The 18,731-nt window shown below is 62.2% G+C and overlaps 1 protein-coding gene across 1 annotated transcript; it reads right to left on the reverse strand.

The window, feature by feature from the left end:
* Positions 1-786: 786 nt before the first annotated feature.
* ADAM11 (ADAM metallopeptidase domain 11) lies at positions 787-18,360 on the reverse strand. Its single transcript, XM_012726427.1, has 26 exons — positions 18,185-18,360; positions 10,830-10,906; positions 10,600-10,666; positions 9,716-9,801; positions 9,548-9,623; positions 9,100-9,166; positions 8,973-9,036; positions 8,548-8,622; positions 8,407-8,478; positions 8,059-8,225; positions 7,467-7,551; positions 7,252-7,342; positions 7,083-7,134; positions 6,500-6,599; positions 6,333-6,404; positions 6,129-6,221; positions 5,800-5,880; positions 5,258-5,308; positions 5,095-5,158; positions 4,801-4,900; positions 4,482-4,601; positions 4,225-4,393; positions 4,024-4,138; positions 3,850-3,940; positions 3,291-3,308; positions 787-2,796 (listed from the first exon to the last, which is right to left on the reverse strand). The coding sequence occupies exons 6-26, from the start codon at positions 9,111-9,113 to the stop codon at positions 2,781-2,783; spliced, it is 1,710 nt and encodes a 569-aa protein (XP_012581881.1). The 5' UTR covers positions 9,114-9,166; positions 9,548-9,623; positions 9,716-9,801; positions 10,600-10,666; positions 10,830-10,906; positions 18,185-18,360; the 3' UTR covers positions 787-2,780.
* Between the last annotated feature and the right edge of the window lie 371 nt (positions 18,361-18,731).

Consider the following 18,731-nt stretch of genomic DNA (forward strand, 5'->3'; position numbering starts at 1 on the left):
CAGGCCAGGCGAGCCTTGGCCTTTGACAGTGATTCCAGCCAGGCCGCCTCGTCCCGGACGCCAGCAGCCAGCCATCTGCCTTCAGGGAGACGAGGCCGATGTCACAGGTGGCCTGGGTAGACCATGGTGCGGGAACAGTGGGGACCAGGGATGGAGGCTGGGGCTGCCCCTCTCTGCACATGAACCCAGCTGACCTGGGGTCCTGCCCGCAGGGCTGACGCCGCCACCCTGGAGCTCACAGCTCTGCTCTCCTGGGCCTGCTGCCTTCTCCGGCCATTAGCTCCCTCTACCCCCCCCCATCACTCCCCTCAGCCACCCACTCCCTCACGCACTCACCCATCACTCCCCTCAGCCACCCACTCCCTCACGCACTCACCCATCACTCCCCTCAGCCAGGGTCTCCAGCAGGGGAGGCTGAAGCAGCAGAGGGGGGCGGGAGAGAAACTCTCCTGGCCAAGGGCACGGTGCCAGCCAGCAGCCCACCCAGCTCTCTCAGGAGCAAGGAGAGACGTCTCCGACGCCAGCCAGCTTTGCCTTTTAGCAGAACACTTTCACATTCACTTGCTGTTTCGAGGCCGGAGGAGGAGCCGGAGGAGGTTGTTTGGTTGGGAGATGCAAGGGAGCGGAAGGGCCCGGCCCTCCACCCAGTCTGCCTGTTTCCGGGCCATTAGGGACAACTAAGCCCCTTTTTCGCTCAAGTCCCTCCTTGGGGGCCCTGGTCACTGCTCCTTCCAGGACCAGGGAGGACGGAGGAGGGTCCCAGGCCCCAAAAAGGAGAGACGCGGGTTGGAGTGAGTCCATGGCAGCCCCGGGACGTGTCCTTTAATTGTCGTTCCTGTCCCTGCCTCCCCACCCCCCTGAGCCCCAGATGACATATTTACAGGATGCTGTATGGCGCCAGTTCCAGGCCCAGGCCCAGCAGCCTTCTTTCCTCCCTGGGCACAGGGCGGGGCAGGAGCACCCAGCCAGCGGGAGCCAGGCGGCCTGGTCCAGGCTTCGCTCTCTCTGCCCCCATGCCCACGCTCACGTGCAGCGCGTGCACACACACACACACACACACACGCACGCAGGCAGGTGCGTGCACTCGCCCTGAGGCAGAGTGTGGGTCTGGAGCTTGTGCGCCACAGGCCGCCGAGGAGGCCTTCACCGCGCAGCAGAACCCAGCCCTGCCCTGGGCGCCTGCCGGAGGGGCTGGCGGGCGGGCCTGGCCAGAGGGGTCCCCCCCACCCCCCTCGCTTGGGCTGTGCCAGCTGGAGCTCAGTCTCGAGGATCCCATCCGGCTACCCAAACGGGCGTCTCTGACCCCGAGGGGTGGTGCAGGTAACAGGGAACCATTTCCTCTGATTCCTCCTCAAAGATGCCCCCGAAACAGGCACTGGAACAAGCAGTTCAAAGGCCCTGGGGTGTTCAGAACCCCCTGTGAGTCTGGGGGGGATCCCTGGGGAGAGGGGCTCCGGCCATTTGTGGCTTTCATCCGTAAGGTAGTTTGACCCCCGCCTTTCCCCCGCCGGCTGGGTTTCAGCAGCAGAGCAGCCTGGAGCTCCGGCCCAGTGAGGGTCTCGAGGGAAGCCTGGGTGGGGCTGCGGCTTGTGGGAAGACTGACAGGGATGTGCCTGGCCTGAGCCAGGACTTGATGGGGAAAACAACTGTAAACTTACTGCTGGCCCTGGAGTAGGGGTAAGGAGTGGAATGGGTTTGACAGGGCCTTGAGGACTTTTCTGGAAACTGAGGATCACACACGAGACCTGCCTTCTCCTACCTCCCGCACGTCACAGGCAGAGCTCCTACCCTCTAGGCACTGGGCCACCCTTGGCCACCCCTACTTAGGAGAGGCTTCCCTGGGAGGGTGGCCCAGCCGGGGGGCTCTTGGCCATGCCAGGGGGCACCTAAACCCTGAGTCAGCCCCAGAGTCACCTTTCTTGGAAGGGGGGAAGGTGCCATTTTGTTTCAGGGACTGTATTTTTCTAGACCCCCAAATATACGTGTCCTGGTAGGGGCAGCAGGATAGCTATTTTGGAATTGACAATCTGGGACATGTAGCTCCGTACCCATAACCTAGGCCGGGGCACAGAACAGGCAGCTTTGGTTTGAATCAGCACTCACACGCTCGCCAAGCTCCGCGGGCGGGGCGGAGGGGCAGGCTGGGGAGCCGGGCCCCGGCCCGGCCCGGGACCCTGTGCTTGGTGAGAGGGCTCCAAGTGTGGTCATCCTAGGTGACGGCCGTGCCCTGGGCCCTCGGGTCCCTCCCCAAAACATCAAAGCATGTCCACAACTGCCCTGTCCCCAGCACCCCCAAGGTTACATTCATCAGTTAAGATTCAGTTTTTTAAAAATGTAGGTATCGGCCCCTCCCCCTAAGTCCCAGAAAGCTTAAAAACCTGGTCCCACCTGCCTGGTTTTGAGGAGGGGCCATCCCAGGCCATGTCCACTGGTGGCTGCCTGCCCCCCGGAGCACCCCCAGGCCCCCCTCCCCCGCCACTTGAGCAGTGGCAATCCGCGATGATGGAAGCTACATTCACACAGGGAGAGTTGGTGTGCAGGGCCAAAGCCACATGAGGTGCGAGGGGGGCCCCGAGGCGCTGCCCCTGGCCTGGTCCGCCCTGGTGGTGTGAAGGGCAGGGTCACAGCCTCCCACCGGGACCCTGTGGGGCCAGGAGTTGAAGGGCTCGGGCCCGGAAGACATTTGCACGGCGCCTCCCTCCGTGGCTGGGCAGGGGCAGCCTCCTCGAAGGTCAGGGTGGAGACGGTGGGTGCCAGCCTCGGAGGGAGGGGGGTGGCACTTAGGCCCCTCCGGACCTGGAACGGAGAGGGCGTGAGGGGAGGGTATGAGGCAGGGCCCAGAGGGGGAGCCCCTGAGCCAGGCCCTGGGAGGTCAGTGCCAGGGCCTGGAGGCAGCAAGTCACAGGCTGGCCAGGGAGGGGTCTGGCGGGAGGTCAGACAGCGGTGACATGGAAGACAAAACAGATGGGGCGCAGAGGTAGTCTCCCTTTCCAGGGCACGGGTTGTGGGAGGCGCAGCTCCAGGGTCCACCTGGCAGGGTGGTCTGGACTAGAAGGGCAGGAGGAAGTGGGCCAAGGCCTGAGGGCACGAGTGGAAGGGACAGGGACAAGCTGAGGACTGTTCCTGGAGCGGGTGCAACCACCCCTGCAGTGACAGCGGTGGGGCGCAGGGGTCAGCCCCCAGCTCCCCATCAACAGAATGCGAGGTGACGAATGAGATGGAGGAGACAGGGACAGCGGGAGGGATGACGTGGCCGGCGTCACACTGCCCCCTGCTGGGTCGGGTCGTACCTTCCGCGGCGGATGTTTCTTCAGGAGCCAAGGAGAGACGAGCAGAGGGAAAGGAAGAGGAGCCGGTGACTCTCCCCTGCTCTCAGGGAGGGCCAGCTCTGAGACCCCTGCTCTAGAGATGGCCCGAGTCCCTGGGGCCTGGACGCTACTGACCCGCCCTGGGAGACGCTGAGGAGACCATCAAAGTCGGGTCCTGGGTTCGAGTCCTGACTGCAGCCACCCCACACTCCCACCCCGACTTCGCCTCCGGTCCTTTTGCCCTGCCTGTTGCACGGTGAGACGAGCCCAGGGCCTGGGGACGCTGCCCTGTCTGGGGCAGCCCTGCTCAGCTCCTCCGAGGCCTAACTGAGGTGCACTGAGGTACAGTCGGGTGCTGTCTCATTTCCCAACAGAGAAGTTGGAGATCAGGGTCGTTGGCTTTTAAACACGGGCAGCCCAGCTTTAAAAGAGTTAAGATCCCTGGCTGGTTGGGACCATGCAGTGTGAACTCTGGTCTGGCTAACCTCCCAGGCAGGCCCTGGAGGGTGCCAGGAGGTGTGTGTGTGGGGGGTGTCCTTACTTAAATCCCCAGCCCGTGCCGCCCAGGACGATAGCTGCAACGAGGACAGCCCCGGCGATGGAGCCAATGATGATGTTGGTGCCGCTGGGACCTGGGAGGGGACAGGGCTTGGTTGGCAGGACAGGAATGGCGGGAGGGAGGGGCAGAACCCGCCCCGACCAGCTCCTGTCTCACCCTTATATCTCTCTGTCTCCCCTGTGGGCGGAGACGTGGGCAGGGGATTGTGGATGCTGCAGTCTTTGCCTGTCCAGTCTGGCTGACAGATGCACTTCCCTTCGTTGCTGCAGACCTGGAGAGGGGGAGGGCCAGCTTCAGGGGGGCTCTGTCCCCCCCCTCATAAGCCACGCTCAGCACCCCTGGCCTCCAGGCACCCACCCCGTGGTGGGAGCAGATCCGGCGTTCCCCGCTGCCAGGGCAGCTGCTGAAGTTGAAGGCAGAGGCTGGCAGGCAACGGTGATCCAGGCACAGCATGTTGGGGCCACAGGCTGTGCCATCCTCCACATAGCTCAGGTCAGAGCCATCGGCCAGCTGCACATGGCCACCCCTGGGGAAGCAGCACCGCCGGGCTCGGTGCTTGCCCCCCCCCAATCACAGCCACGACCTCCCTCCCCAGTCGTGATCCCAGCCAACACCTGCAGTCTAGCTCCTTGCCCTGATGGTAGAAGGTGACGCTGCTGATGTCTCCCCCTAGGTCCCCCAGGCGAGGCGCTCCAGAGATGTTCACACAGAGGAGGAAGCCACAGAGCACATCCCTGTTGGGGCAGTGTGGAGACAGTGAGCCTCAAGTCTGACCTCAGACCCAACCACTCAATTCCAGTTTGCCCTCCCCGCCCCCTCCATCTTTTCCCATTCTACCCCAACAGGGCTCAGGCTCGCCCTAAGACAATCTGTTGCCCTATGTCCCCAAGCCCCAGAGCTAGAGAAGCCCAGCCAAGGCCATTGGTTACTCACTGTTTATTGCACTGGACCCAGCCTGACCCCTTGCGCCCACAGTTCCCACGCTCTGTCCCCTCCACGTTCAACTTCTCATAGCAGAAGCGGTCAGCAGCCGCTAGAAGGAGATGATACCTCGTGTCACCCCACTCACTCCAGAACCCACCCAAGACTTTTAGCCTGACTGGGTCCCTGAGGTCCTGGGGAGCCGCTCATTGGGAGCAGGTGTATTCAGCAGGTGCCGGCCCCCTCTCCAGCCTCTCCATTCTGGGTCCTTTGCAGTCTCATCTCCCGTCCTTCCAAAGAGCTCACCATGGCCCCAGAGGGCTTGGCACTGCCGGTCCCGGGTTTTGCAGCGACCCCCGTAACAGCGGCCCTGAGGAATGATAAATTGGAGAGGAGGGACAGACGCTGAGTGTCCGGATGATGGCGAGACTGCACGGCACTGGGGGAGAGCAGCCCCGCCCCATCATACCTGCTCATGATCACAGTAGTACCCGTCCAGCTTGTGCAGATTAGGGGGACACTGTGGACAGAGGGGCTGGACTGAGCAGCAGCTGGGACTGAGAGTTGAGGACACTCCAGGCATGCGCAACCTCACTCCTCAGCCCCCTCATGACAGCTGACATGACAGGACTCTTCCATCTTGCTCAGAACTCAGGTCTCCCTTAGCCTCCCTCCTTCACAGGGCTGGGAGAAGTGTCTGGCATGTCACAGGATGTATTCGAAGTTCATATTATTATCCACTCTGATCTCAAGCACACCCCAGGCACCGCGCCAGGTGCTGGGAACACCAGTCAGGCTATAAATACTCTCAGTGATTGAAGGGACAAAACCAGGGGGCATGAAGAACCACTTTCTCGGGGTGTGTGGGGGGGGGTGAAGCTGAGTCTGCTCAGCTTCACGGGCCGCCAGCGGCAGAGCGGAGGCGTGGAAAGCAGGGGACTCCCTAGAGCCAAACCCGTAGGATAGGGGCTGTCTGGCCAGGGGTCCCGCAGTGGGCCTGGCCGGTCAGACCTGGCTCGAGTCCCCGGTGCAGGTCTCCGCGATGTCGCACTCATTTACGGCCTCTCGACAGGACACGCCTCGCGGCTCATACTGGGGAAGAGTGGCGTTCCGGGGCTCAGGGGCGAACCTGGAGCTCGTCCGCGCCTCCTCGGACTCCGCCCCCGCCCCCAGCCCCGCCCCCAGCCCCCCCGACCCCCAACAGGCCCCGCCCCTCGCTCCCATTGGCGCTTTCTTCGCGTGAAGTCCCACCCACCAGAATTACTCGGCTTCTATTGGTTCCTTCTCTAAGTCACGCCCCTTATCAGCTTTTCCCCGCCCCAGCGGCTGGTCCAACTCACCTTGCAGCGGCGACAGCAGAGTCCATCGCTGCACATGGCGTCGTGAGTCAGGGTGCATTTCTTGCAACAGTTCCCTCCCGCGCGGCTGCACTCCTGAGGGATGTGGGGAGGAGAGGGAGGCGGCCGAGACCTGGACTTCTCCACCCGAACCCTCCTTCAACCCACCCTCGCGTCGTCCGGCCCCACCTGGTACTGGTCACTCACCTGCACCGAGCCGCAGTCGCACTCCTCCCCCGCCTCTACGAAGCCGTTCCCGCACTCTGGCGGATCCAGGAGCTGGACCAGGACGGGGGAAAGGGTGTCAGAGTCTGGCCACGACCCCGCCCGAGCCCCGCTCCCACGCTCCCACGCTCCCGGTCCTGGGCTGGTACCTTGAGGGGCTTGTTGAAGAGGCAGCTCCCGCCCCCCTCCTGCAGAAACTGGTTGTACTCGTCTATGCTGCAGCGCGAGAACTTGCGGGGCAGGTAGAAACTGGCCGGGGTGAGGGGACAGGGCTGCTGGATCCCGGCCCGCCCCTTCCCCCATTCCCTTTCTCGCCCCATCTCAAGATTAAGGAGGGGGTGAACCGTGCGACTCGGTCACCCTCTCGAAGAGGCTGAGGATCTCTGTCCTCAGAGACTGAGGCAAGGAGCCCCCCAACACACACCAAGCGGGAGTGGAGAGGAGAAACAGGCCTGCCTTTTGCCTGACACTCGGGACTCAGGATGGAGGCCAAGAGAGACGCCAAACGCGGCTTTGGCGGCGCCCAGTGGCGACAGGGCGCACTACAGGCTGTCCAGTTCGGTGTCAAGCAGGGAATCTGGGTCTCCTGTGCAAGTCTGCAGGACACTTATAATCCTGAGTGGTCCGGAAAGCTAGGTCTCTGGAGGCCACCGGTACAGACAGTCACGCAATTCTTGCTCTGGGACCACCCCAGACCCAAGACCCTCCCCCAGTTTGTCCCCAAGAACTCACCCCGTGTCCTCCATGATGCAGCCCAACCAGTTGTCCGGACATTTGCAGTCCCCTGGGAGGTGAGCCAGGTGGGTATAAGGGGTGGTAGAGGACCCCTCCCTCTAGAGGGGCTTCACTTCTATAGCCGCTGGGTGGGTCTGGGCTGGCTGTGGGGCCACATCATGGATACCTGCTGAACTGCGGTGCTTATTCCACATCATGCCCAGGTTCTGTCCCAGTGTCTGCGCCAGGGTCACTGCCATGGCCCCCATGTTGTCATACTTGGGGTGGAGAAACAAAGATGTCCACATCTCTCCAAAAGGCACAGGACTCACGCCCTTCAAAGCCCACCATTCTCCCTCCAACCCTCCACCCAGCCATACCCCCACACCCCACATGGCTCACCTCGTTCACACCCCCACCCCTGGACAACGAGCAGATGCCCCCCACATAAGCAGCCCCGCTACTGGTGCTCTGGAATGTCTTGCCCCTGCAAGGGAGAGGGTTGTCAGGAAGACTCCTGCCATCCCACAGTGGCTCCCCTGGACTGCCAGGGGTGATGGGGAGTCTCCCTCCCCAGAGCCCCTCCCTGGGGGCAGTAAGCATTGCCCTGGCTTCAGCCTGCGCAAACCCCTCTTTGCAGAAGGCCGTAAGCCATAATGAGAGGTTCCCGCTAGTCATGGCAAATCATAAGGCCCTTTCATCATTTTTTCCATCACTGGGGCACTGAGTCCCTGAGGAAGGACAGCTGGGATAGTCTAGAAGGAAAGAGGTGTGAAGAGGGACAGAGATGGACAGAAGCACACTGGGGGCCAGGGAAAGGGGCATGAGTTTAAGATGCAGGTGATGGTGCGCAGCCTGTTGCTCGTGGCTGGGGGGGCAGGCACAGTGAGTCCAGTCCCCAGAACCTGCCAAGCCCTGGCCCAGAGCAGCTGTCCAACAGCCCTGTGCTCTGCAGCAAGCCGTGGTGGTTGGGGCTGGACGGGTGGGGACGCACGAGAAGAGGTGGGTGGCGTCGCTGGGCTCAGGCAGGCCTTCCCGCCGGTAGACCATGAGCCGGGCCAGGGTCTCCAGGAGGTCGTCCTGCACCTGGATCTTGTCTCCGTCTGCCCACGTTTCCATGGCAACCAGCACAATGCGGGTATTGAGCTGCTCCTTGTACATCTGTGCCCAGAGGGGAGAAGATGAGGAGGGGGCTAGACGTGAGAAAGTGGGGGACAGGGTGGTGGGAAGGTCTTCCAGTACTAAGGCGTCAGAGGTTCGTGGTGTCCTCCAGAACTCACCCCAAGGATGGGAGGGCTGGGGGGGCAGAAGGGGCAGAGGGAAGGGAAGGCGGGCTGCTCACCACATCCGCCAGGTTCACCACGGACTTGGCAAAGTTGCTGGTGAGGACGACAGACTGCCGCATCTGCTCAAACTAGGAGAGAGAAGAGTCGGCAGAGGGCGAGGCTCCTCCCGGACCTCCCAGGTCCGCCCAGGAACTTACCAGCTGGTGGTCGTTGATCACAATCAGCTCCACATACTTGGTCTCGCTGTGCACTGTAGGGTGACCCCGGCGGACCTAGGGGGTGGGTGGGCACTCGGAATCAGTCCCCTCCATGCCTGGTGTCCTGGCCACGCCAGGACTGATGGGGAGGCTGCAGTCCAGGCAGGGGCCATGCCAGCCCCCCGCTGGTGGGGGGCTCCCATCCCACCCCACCCCAGCCTCCGTACCAGGGCAGACTGCCTTGGCTGGCCACGGTGGGGTGTGGGTAAATAGTGGGGTGAGAAAATGGGGTGGGGCTTTCTCCGAGCCCCAATCATGCCAATCTGAGCTCTCCGTTGCCCCAGCCACGGGTGGGGTGTCTTTCTGCTCCAGACTACAGCGCAAGGTCTCTGCAGCCCGAGGTCTGTGCGGGCCCCCGTACCTGCCTTTTCCTTCTCAGCCTCGGCCGGTTTGGAGGAGCAAGATGAACGTGGGCAGCAAACAGGCAGCCTGGAGGAGGGCACAGGTGAGGGGGGCACACCCACCCCCCCGCCCCCACCTCCCCTCCCTTACCTGGTTCCCTGCATCTGAGGGGGTCTGGGAGGAGAGGGGTCCGGTAAATGAGGTGGGGAAGGGGTCCCTGCAATGAGGGGGAGTTCATTTTCGGCAGCTGACAGCGCGCTGAGCCCACTTGGGGGGCCTCTCCGGCCCCTGCCCCACCCCCACCTAGGCTGACCCAGAACTGGCCCGAGCCCCTCTGTCGGATCTGATCTCCCCGACGCTCAGATTCCAGGGTCAAGGCCTGGGGGTGCCCTGAGAGACAGGGGCAAAGGACACTAGAGCCTGGTGGGAGGTTACTTGGGGGACACCGGGGACATTGGAGCTGGGGCACAGGATGAGAAAACCCGATCTGGGGTCACCGAGGAGGGCAGAGAGGCTGCGGTTGCCAAGGGAGGAGGAAGAGGGGGCGGTGGCAGAGAGGGGCCCTGGGAAGAGAGAGTGGGAGGGGCCGCGGGCTTACCTGCGTGGCTTCCGGGGGCCCGGCCATCTCTTGCGGCTCCACGATATAGGTGAAGTTCCCGTCAGAGAAGACCCCACTACAGAGAGAGAGGTGCCGCTCCCCACGGTCCCCAGGGCCAGCTGGTGGACTTTCCCCCAGGGCCCCCGAGTCCCCCACCCCCATACTCACTGCAGCCCCTGGCAGGTGGAGAGGGCGGCAAAGGAGTGGGGGTTCCCCCGCAGCTTTCCCTGGTAGTAGCAGTGGTCTCTGGCCCCCTGGAGGAACAACGAAATGGTGGGTGGCCCAGCCCTCGCCCCGAAAGAAAGGAGGGCGACGGTGGCAGAAGCTGCCCCTGGGCCCCCGGGCCAGTTCCCAGCCCTCTCTGGCCCTCACCTCACCCCCACAGCGAGGAGGAAGGGGCTCTTAGCATTAGCTGGGGCTGAGGGGTCCCGGCTCCTCTGAGAACAGCCAGCACGCGGTCAGCGCCCACTGCGCAGCCCGGCCCCCAGCCCGGCCCCACACCGCAGGCGGTGAGCTCGGCAGACTGTGGACTTGCGGGCAGCTCGAGCTGCGCCCCACACCTCGGCCGGCCCGAGGCTGGGAGCGGGGAGCGTGTGTCCTCTGGGGGCTCACGGGTCAGAGGGGACCGGCACTACTCGCTCCGCTTCCTGAAGAAGGACTTGTGCCCCAGTTACCAACAGGCTGGGCGTGGGGAGGTATTTATAGACACTCATTCATCTAAGCCTGGCCCCTGGGCCTCGGGGCTGGACCCCGGCGCTCCAGGCAGCCAGGAACACCAGGTCTCGGTGCAGATCCCAGGACGGCCCCAGATGCCCCCTGCTGAGTCTGCGCCAGCCAGGGGCTTCAGATGCCTGCAAGCCAGGCAGAGAAGCTGCCAGTCCGCGCTCCAGAGCCTGGAGAGGGAGTGGCCAGGACCCCGGTCCTTCAGTGTGGGGAGAGATGGCAGGTGCCCGGGGACAGGCCCACCCCAAGTGTACAGCAGACCCCGGACCCCATGTCTGCGGGCCACCTGCCCCCAGTTCCTCCTCCCCGGCCCTTCCAAGAACACTCACGGCGCTAAGCTGGGTTGTGCCCTCCCGGCTGAAATGGCGCTCCACGTACTGAGAGGACAGCAGGTGACTGGAACGAACGGGGTGGGCCAGAGGAGGGTGTCACTGCGGGGTCACTGCAGGTCTCTGGCTGCAGGCAAGACCCCTCTCCAGCACCCCACTCCCAATAACCAGCCGGGCCTGGCCATTCCTCCTGCCCACTGCCCTAACCCCAGGCTCAAGGCCACACTCACTGGTTTAGCTCCAGGTCCAGAGTGAAGTTTGCATTGAAGGCTGGGATGAGGAAGCTCACCTGGGCCAGGTGGACAGGCTGGGGGAGGGGAGACAGAGGGGAAGTCAACCTGTGGAGCCTGAAGGCAGGAACAGTGGAATGGGGGACCCCAGAATAGGGAGTTGCCCTAGGGGGAGTGTGGTGCAACCCACCAGCCTGGGGCCACTGATGGGGTGGTGGGGTGTGGGGGGTGGGGTGTGGGGGTGGTGGGGTAGCTGCTTTGTACCAATTCATCCCCGTCTAGTCCTGTCTCCTCACATTGCAGGCCCTTCTCTTCCTGTCCCCCTCAAACTTCAGGGGTGGAGTGGGGTAGGATGGGTCACAGGATCCCCGGAAGCCAGGGCAGTGCCAGGGCAGCGGGAGAGCACTTGACTTCTCCCCCACCACCTCTGTTGCCCTCCACCTTGTCCAAGCAACTCATCTTTAATATTTCAATCCTATGGTTAATTTTTAAACATGGAAGTTTTCCTGATAAATTTTTCAGAGGGGCCTCTGCAGTGGGGCTGGGAGGCTCTCGGTTGTCATGGCAACATACCAGGCCCGAGCAAGATGGCTGCCCTCCCGGGCCTGGGCGCCTGCCTGGAAGGAGAGTGACCCCAAGAGTAGACGAAGCAGGAGTCTGGGCTGGGGTGGAGCCGGGGTTTTGGGGTTGTGGCTCCTCAAAACCCTGGCAACATGCCTGGAGGCCCTGGGAGCCCCACCTCACCCTCAGGTGCTTACAGAAGCACAGGAATGGTCTGAAGGGGGTTCAGAGGCTGGAGTCCTCTCCCATCCACAAGGCGGCATTCCAGGCCTCAGAGGAGGGTCCCACACCAGGGCCATGGTATGTGAGAAATCTGTTTGCTGTCTTTCTTCTGAGAGGAGCAAGGTGCAGGGAGAGAGGCACCTGCCGTCAGGGGCGCAGCTGCCTGCCCGCTCGGCTTCCTTTTCGATTGCCCAGTCGTTTCTAATCTTCACTGTGCACTTAGCCAGGCACCATTTACACATTTTACCATATTGTCGTATTTGATCTCCACAACCCAGTGGGATAACTCTGACAGGTGGGGAAACTGAGGCACAGAGCGGCTAACCAAGGTCACACAGCTAAGAGGGGGTAGAGCTAATTGCACCCAGGCAGTCCGTTTCCAGGGCCAAGGATGAGGCTAGACAGCAATGGCCCTGGGTCCCCGAGTGGCCCTGGAGAGGGGGCAGGCGGGGCAAAATGTCAAGGCCTGGCTAGGCAGCCTCCTGAACCCCAAGGACAGACTCGTCCTACCCAAGACTCCACGCTCTTCCTGAGCCCCTAAAACATCGATCGAACTCAAAATAGAAAGTCAAGGACAAGGAGTCACTAATTCCCTCACCTTGCCAGCCTGGACACCCCTGTCCTCCTCCTTGTCTCTCGGGCTTGGATGACCTCTTTCCCACCCGTCTCTGCCCTCAGGAACGTTCCTGTTCCCCCTTCTCACCCCTGCACTGCCAAGACCCCGTCCTGGCCACCCAGGCCCATTGCCCTGACTCCACCCTCTAAGCCTGTGCAGCCTCAGAGCTGATCCAGCCACCTCTCGGAGCCTCAGCTGTCCCCACTGAGAACGGTGTCCGAGTCCAGATTCGAGGCGGTGAGGTTGGCATGCATGGTGGGGTTCGTCCTGGGCGGGAGTCAGCCCTGGCACGTCAGTATCTGTCCCACTTTGGAAGCCAGCAGGCTAACTCAGCTGGCGTCCCCCCTCTCTGCAGACCGACCTGACCCCCATTCCAGGGAAATCTTGGACCGGCATCAGGGCTTTGCCCTCTTTCCCACCGGGCCTGGGCAGGCCCCTCCCCAGCAGGACTCGGGGTTCAGGCCAGATTGAGCCTGGCAGGGTCTGGGCCCCACAGCAGGCAGGCCAGGGAGGGTAGGAGGCCACCGAAAGGTGGGGGAAGAGGAGGGAAAGGAACTCAAGTGTCTGGGTATGGGGGTTCAAGGGAGGAGAAGAGTGAGCACGCTCACGTCAATCCCAGGACTTAGGCATCCCAGGTACTTGGGGAGTCTCCGCTGGAGTCCTAAGACACCCCAGACAGACTGCTCCCCACCAAGCCCCCCGGCTGCCTCAGGCATCTGGCCTTTCCCTGACCTTCCCCACCCTCCCTGGGTCCTCGGGGTGCCCTGGAGAGCCCCTTCTGTCCGGCGCCTGCCGTCCCCTGAGCCCAGCTCAGTACTGCTGATGACCGCAACCAGCCCGGCCTTGACCCCAGCCTCTTGCTCCCGCTCGGGTCTCACATGCTCATATCCATATCCAACCTGCCGGGCCGTCTGGCGCTCGTTTTACAGAGTCAGGCTGAGGCTTGGGGACAGACACTTGGAGGTGATTGGCCCGGGGCAGTGCGGGGTCAGGTCTCTCCCGGGAGCGGAGTCCCTATCGCGAGCAGCGGCCCCCTGGCTGGGGCAACCACCCTGGGCCTTCCCCAGCCTCTCTGCACCCCATCAGGCCCCACCAGGTCCAGGGTACAGGGAGAAGGTGGCGCCCAAACCCCAGAGTTGCAAACACTGATGCCAGGCTGAACCCCACCTAACAGGCAGTTTTGGGAAGGGAAAGATAAAGATCTCGAGCTTTCCAAAAGCCCTAGAAAACCCAGAGGTGCAAGTTCTGGCCCTCAGTTACCCCTCCTCCTCAACCTCCACTGCTGCCCCTACCCTCTGGCTCCTCCTGGGCCTTCAGCACGCTGCTCCTGGCCAGGATGTCTCTGCCAGCCGGTCAGCTTTCCCAGGGCAGGGGCACCTTTGCTTCCTGGGCACAGGCTACACCCACCTTTTCCCTGCCTAGGGGCTCAACACTCAGGCTGGATGGACAGGCACCAAGGGCCAGATCAAGTTATTAGCCTCCCTGAGTCTCAGCTCCCCCTTGGTAAAGTAGGGCGATAGTGAGGATAAAATAAAAGCCCTTTCAATCATTAACACAATAATTAGTTAAAATTACTAATAAAGGAAAGAAGAAGTATCAATGCTGCAACTGAACAGGGCTTTGGGGAGCGGAACAAGCCGCATGGGCTGGGCATGGGGGCGGGGTGCAGATGGGGAGGAAGAGAGCCAGAGGCCCCACCTGGGAGGAAACCCCTCCCTGAAACACCCCATCATCCCCCAAGGTGCTCTGAGGCTCTAGTGGGGGTCCCAGAGAGTGAGGGAAAATAGATGAACTTTTTTTTTAAAAGATTTTTTTATGTATGCACACAAGAACTGGGGTACAGGCCAGAGATGTGGGGGTGAGAGGATTCACCAGAGACAGAGTGGGGAGCAGAGCAGATTGATTGACTAAAATACACTGCTGAGGGGAGCAGCGGGCGGGTCAGGAGAGGTCTGCTGCATCATGTGGGTCAGCTCCGTGGCTGGGGATGGAACTCGGAACTCGTGCTGCAGGGGCTGTGGACAGCTTCACAGTGCTGCGCTTTAACCATTGTGCCACCACGGAGGGGCCAACATGGATGAATTTCTAATAATGGAATTAAACCTCAAAACTTGAGGACAAGGCCTCCCTGGCGGTGCAGAGGTTAAAGTCACAGCACTGTCAAGCTCCCGCCAGTTACTGCAGGGCGAGTCCGATCCCAGCCGGGGGGTGACCCACACGGCCAAGCAGACGTCTCTCCCCCGCCCCCTCAGCAGCGTGTTCCAGTGGATCCCCCTGTTCTGCTCCCCACTCTGGTGGGTCCTCTCACCCCCCACACCTCTGACCTATACCTCAGTTCTTCTATGCATAAATACATAAAAATAAGAAACAAAGAACCTGAGGACAGTTAATCCCATAAGGGCCACAAGTTGTCACAAGTCCCTGTGAGGACAGACTCGAGGCAACTGTGTCTCGGGCAGCGGCGCTCAGGTGACATCAGGCCCACAGGCCTGTGGCTTCGGAGGACCCAGGAATCTGCCACTGCAACACTGTCCCGAGCCTGACAGGTAACCCCCAAATGCCCTGGCCCCGTTTCTGCAGCCCACCCAGCCCTCAGGCGGCGACCAGCCGCACAGCCGCACAGCAGCAGCTCCTACACTCAGGGGCAAGGCAGGTGTTGAACATCTGCTCTTGTCAGATCGCAGGCGGGACACCTGCCGTCCATCACCTCCTCTAGTCTCGCGGCAGCTGTGGTGAAGTGCAGAAGCCCTATTTTACGGGTAAGGAAGATGGGGTGCAGAGGCTGGAAGCAGTGGAGAGAAATGTGGCTGTCCCCTCTACGGCCCACCGGCCACCACACAATGCAGCCTCTCAGGCCAGCTGGGCCGCTGGGCCACTCCCCTCCCAGCCCACCAGCGCCCGGGCAGAGCTGAGCTCCGGCTGCCCAGACCCAGGTCCCCTGCTTGCGCGAGGGCCAGGACCGGCCGGCTCAGCAGCCCCAACACATGCAGCGCAACACATGCCCTTGGCGGGGGCTTCTGGGCCACACTTCCCGTAAATGCTGGGCTGGGCAGCTCTCAGGGAGACAGTGCCTGAGGCCCCTCCCTGCTGGCTCCGAGGAGGGTCTCCTGGGCCCAGGCCCTCATGCCCACCCAGCTGCCCGCTCGCTTCCCCACAGCTGCCCTTTCCTTGGTTCCCAAGGAGTCCGGGTGGGGGCTGGCAGTGCCTGCCACAGAACAGCTCTGTGTGGTTTCGAGAAAGGGGTCTCCTCAGAGGCGCGGGCCCATGAGCGCTGAGCCCATGAGCGCTGCCCGCGTGCTCTGTGCAAAGGGACCAACAGCCTAATTGCACTGTCCCCTGGCCTCCCCCCAGCCGCGGGCCTCGGGCCCAGGCGCCTTCTCTCCTTTGCTCCCACTGGCTCACTCTGTTGCTCAGTGCTGTGTGCCCTGGGGTAGTCACTTCACCTCTCTGTGCCTGTTTCTCCATCTGTGCAATGGGCACAATCACAGCCGCACCTTCTGTGGTTGTGATGAGCGAACCCCAGTTTTACCTTTAAAGGCAGCAGAGTGCATGCTCTAGAATAGCCTAGAAAACGGTCATTTCTCTAGCTCAGAATTCCTTCCTGGCCACCTCCCCTGCCCCAGAAGCCCTCAAAGCACAGAATCCTTTCTCCTTACCACCTCCTGGTGAAATTAATGGTATCATCCTCCAGATTCCTGGAGTCAGGAAGCCAGGGCTCACGGATGCAACATGACCGGCCAGCGGCCAGGCCAAGTTAGCACCCAGGGCCCATGGCCAGCTTGTGCCCCCAGATGCCCACATGACCCCAGCAGGTGGAGCTCTCGCTGCTGACCCAACGTCTTGCTCAAACCAAGGCCCCAAACTGTGCAGTAACTTTGGATGGAGCCCAAGAGCGCACCGGAGCCTTCCTGCGGGGTGCTGGGCTCGCACGGGCTGGGCTCCGCCATCAGCCCCCAGGTTCCGAGGGAGGCAGGGGGTGCTGCAGGGAGGCAGAGGCCGCAGGCCGCCTTGGTCAGGGGCTGTGCCCTTGCCCCCTTCACTTTCTCCCACCTTGTGAGTGGCGGGGGAGGGGTGATGCCCAGAGGCGGGACTTGGCTGGGAAGTGCCCTGGTCTTGGAGGGAATGACCGCACCATCCAGGGTGACTGACTTCGGGCCAGTTACTGAAGCGCTCTGAGCCCCAGTTTAGTCCCCTGCAAAACGGACAGGCAAATGTTCCTGAGTTGTAGGAATGTGACCTCGGGGGACACTGAGGAACAGCTCAGGCAGGGCTGAACAAATCCCCTCGGCAGGCCACAGGAGGTCCCAGGGAGGCTGTACCCCAGAGACCCCGCTGGAGGTGACAGCTGCCCCAGATCCACAGGACTCCTGCCCCTCTCCCATCCCCTGGGGCACATTCAAACTGGGTCCCTCTTGCACATCACACCTGCCAGCCGCTCACCCAGCAGAACGACAGTCAAGGACACTCCGCCATCTTGGTCACACAGTCATAACCGCGAACCCCCCACTCCAAGGAGGGCTACGGGAAGAGAAAGCACCCCTTAGTTTCAACCTGGTTCCCATGTTTTCCCTTATTTCTGTCCTCTGCACCCCTCCACGGCATCAGCCCATCCTCCAACTGGACACCCCCTGAAACACCTGTCAGGAGGCCCAACGGTTGGGTCAAATGTTCAACTCCCAGTCAACACAGTCTTGGGGTGCAGAGTGCACAGGTAGAGGGACATGAGGGTAGAAAGCCAGGTTAAGGGGTGAACCCAGCGAGGACACCCATGTCTGGCCCTGGGGCCATTCTTCCTGCTCTCTACCACCTTCCAGGGAGCCTGGGCAGGCCCTGAAGCAGCCTCCACCCCTCCCCTCCCACACCCCCCCACCAGAGCCCCACTGGAGCCCTGCGCCAGCTCAAGACCATTAACCACCCCTCTCCCCACTCCGCACTGCCCTGAGTGATGGCCCATCTATTATGCATGCCGCCTTCCTGCTCCATTCCATTTCCCGAGTAGCCCCCCTGCACCCCATCCCCCTAAGGGCTTTTAACCAAGTACATTAGGCAGGCCAGATGCCAGTCTGACAGATGTCCGTAATGTTAGCCTCTGTTTCCCTCCTTCCTCCCTCTGCCCAGCCTGATTTACCTCCCACCATTTCCAGCTGCCGAAACTTCCCAGACCTCAGTGGTCTGCTCTGAGTCTCCGCTACACCTCCATTTCTGCCAGGCCTTGGCCACCCGCCTCCCCGCCCCCGCTGGCCTGGCTAACTTTCAGCTTCCAGCTCCTGGAGAGCCAAGGCATGCTGAATGAATATTCCATCTGGGTGATTATTATTCACATGATATTAATTAATTATTAATTGCAATTAATCTCCTTCATTCCTAACCTTCCTCTGGGAGGCAAGAGGGGCCTCGCAGCTAAAAGGGACGGGGAGCGGGTGGAGCTGCCTTTTGTGGGTGAGCTTGGGGCCGCCAATCTTTTTCCAAGTCTCCACCCTCAGCAAGGGCAAAAAGAAAACATCAAGCCTATCCGTGCATGGGGGAAACTGAGGCAGGAGCAGGCACTAAGCTCTTCTAAGAAAGCTCCCTGGTGGTAGCTGTGGTGAAACCTGGAGCCTTAATCTCTGCTGGGCTCTTATTGCTTCTCCCTGCCCCCTCCTGCCCTAGCCAAGCCCCATTTGGAGCAGAACCTCTTGCTTTGGCAGGAGGCAAGCCAGGATGGTGAAAGGCTGAGCAAGGTTGGGGTGCGCCCTGGGCACCTCTTGGTCCGCCAAGGGCAAGGGATCCCCACTATCATGGGGAGGGTCCTGACGTGGGGCAGGCGGGTGCTTCCTCTAGCCGGCTCCAGCACCTGCCTGCCGCCCACTGTGCATAAGGGGAAGCTGCTGGAGCCAGCTGCTGGGGAGGTGCCCAACCCGATGCCCAGGGCCATCCCAGGCTCTCAGGCCTACTCCAGCCCTACGGTCCCACTCACCGGGCGCCCGGGTGGCTCCTGGCGGACCCTGGTGTCCAGCTGCTGCTTTCGGACCTCGCCCCCGGAGCTCTCCCCCACCAGACGGCTGGGCTCTGTGACCTCAAAGGCTTCCTGGCCCCCTAACAGGGGCGACACCCCCCAGCGCAGAGCTCCGACAGGACCCCGGGTCCCAAGACCTGGGAAGACAAGGCCATAGCTGCAGACAGATGCCCACCCTGGGAGGAGAGACTTGGGAAAGGGGCAGACAGCCACCCCACTCTGGTGTGACCCCTGGAGCCCGGACCAGGGTGAGGATCCACTGCCCTGCAGATGGAAGAGCCCGATGGGGAGGGGGCGAAGGGCTTCACTCCTGCCCGGCGGTCACGACTGCCCCCCCAAGCCCGCAGAGACCTGCAGAGTCGGCGGGCGGCCGGAGGATGGCCGCGGTGGGGCGGGCCAGCTAGGGACAGGTGGGTGCACGCACTCGCCCTCCTCCCCCGCCCCCCGACCTCCCGCGCTCTGGACCGGTTGCACCCCAGTACTGCAGGAAAATGTGGCTGCAGCAAAA

This window comes from Condylura cristata, unplaced genomic scaffold, assembly GCF_000260355.1.
Source record: "Condylura cristata isolate star-nosed mole 26May11 unplaced genomic scaffold, ConCri1.0 scaffold00017, whole genome shotgun sequence".
Taxonomy (NCBI): domain Eukaryota; kingdom Metazoa; phylum Chordata; class Mammalia; order Eulipotyphla; family Talpidae; genus Condylura; species Condylura cristata.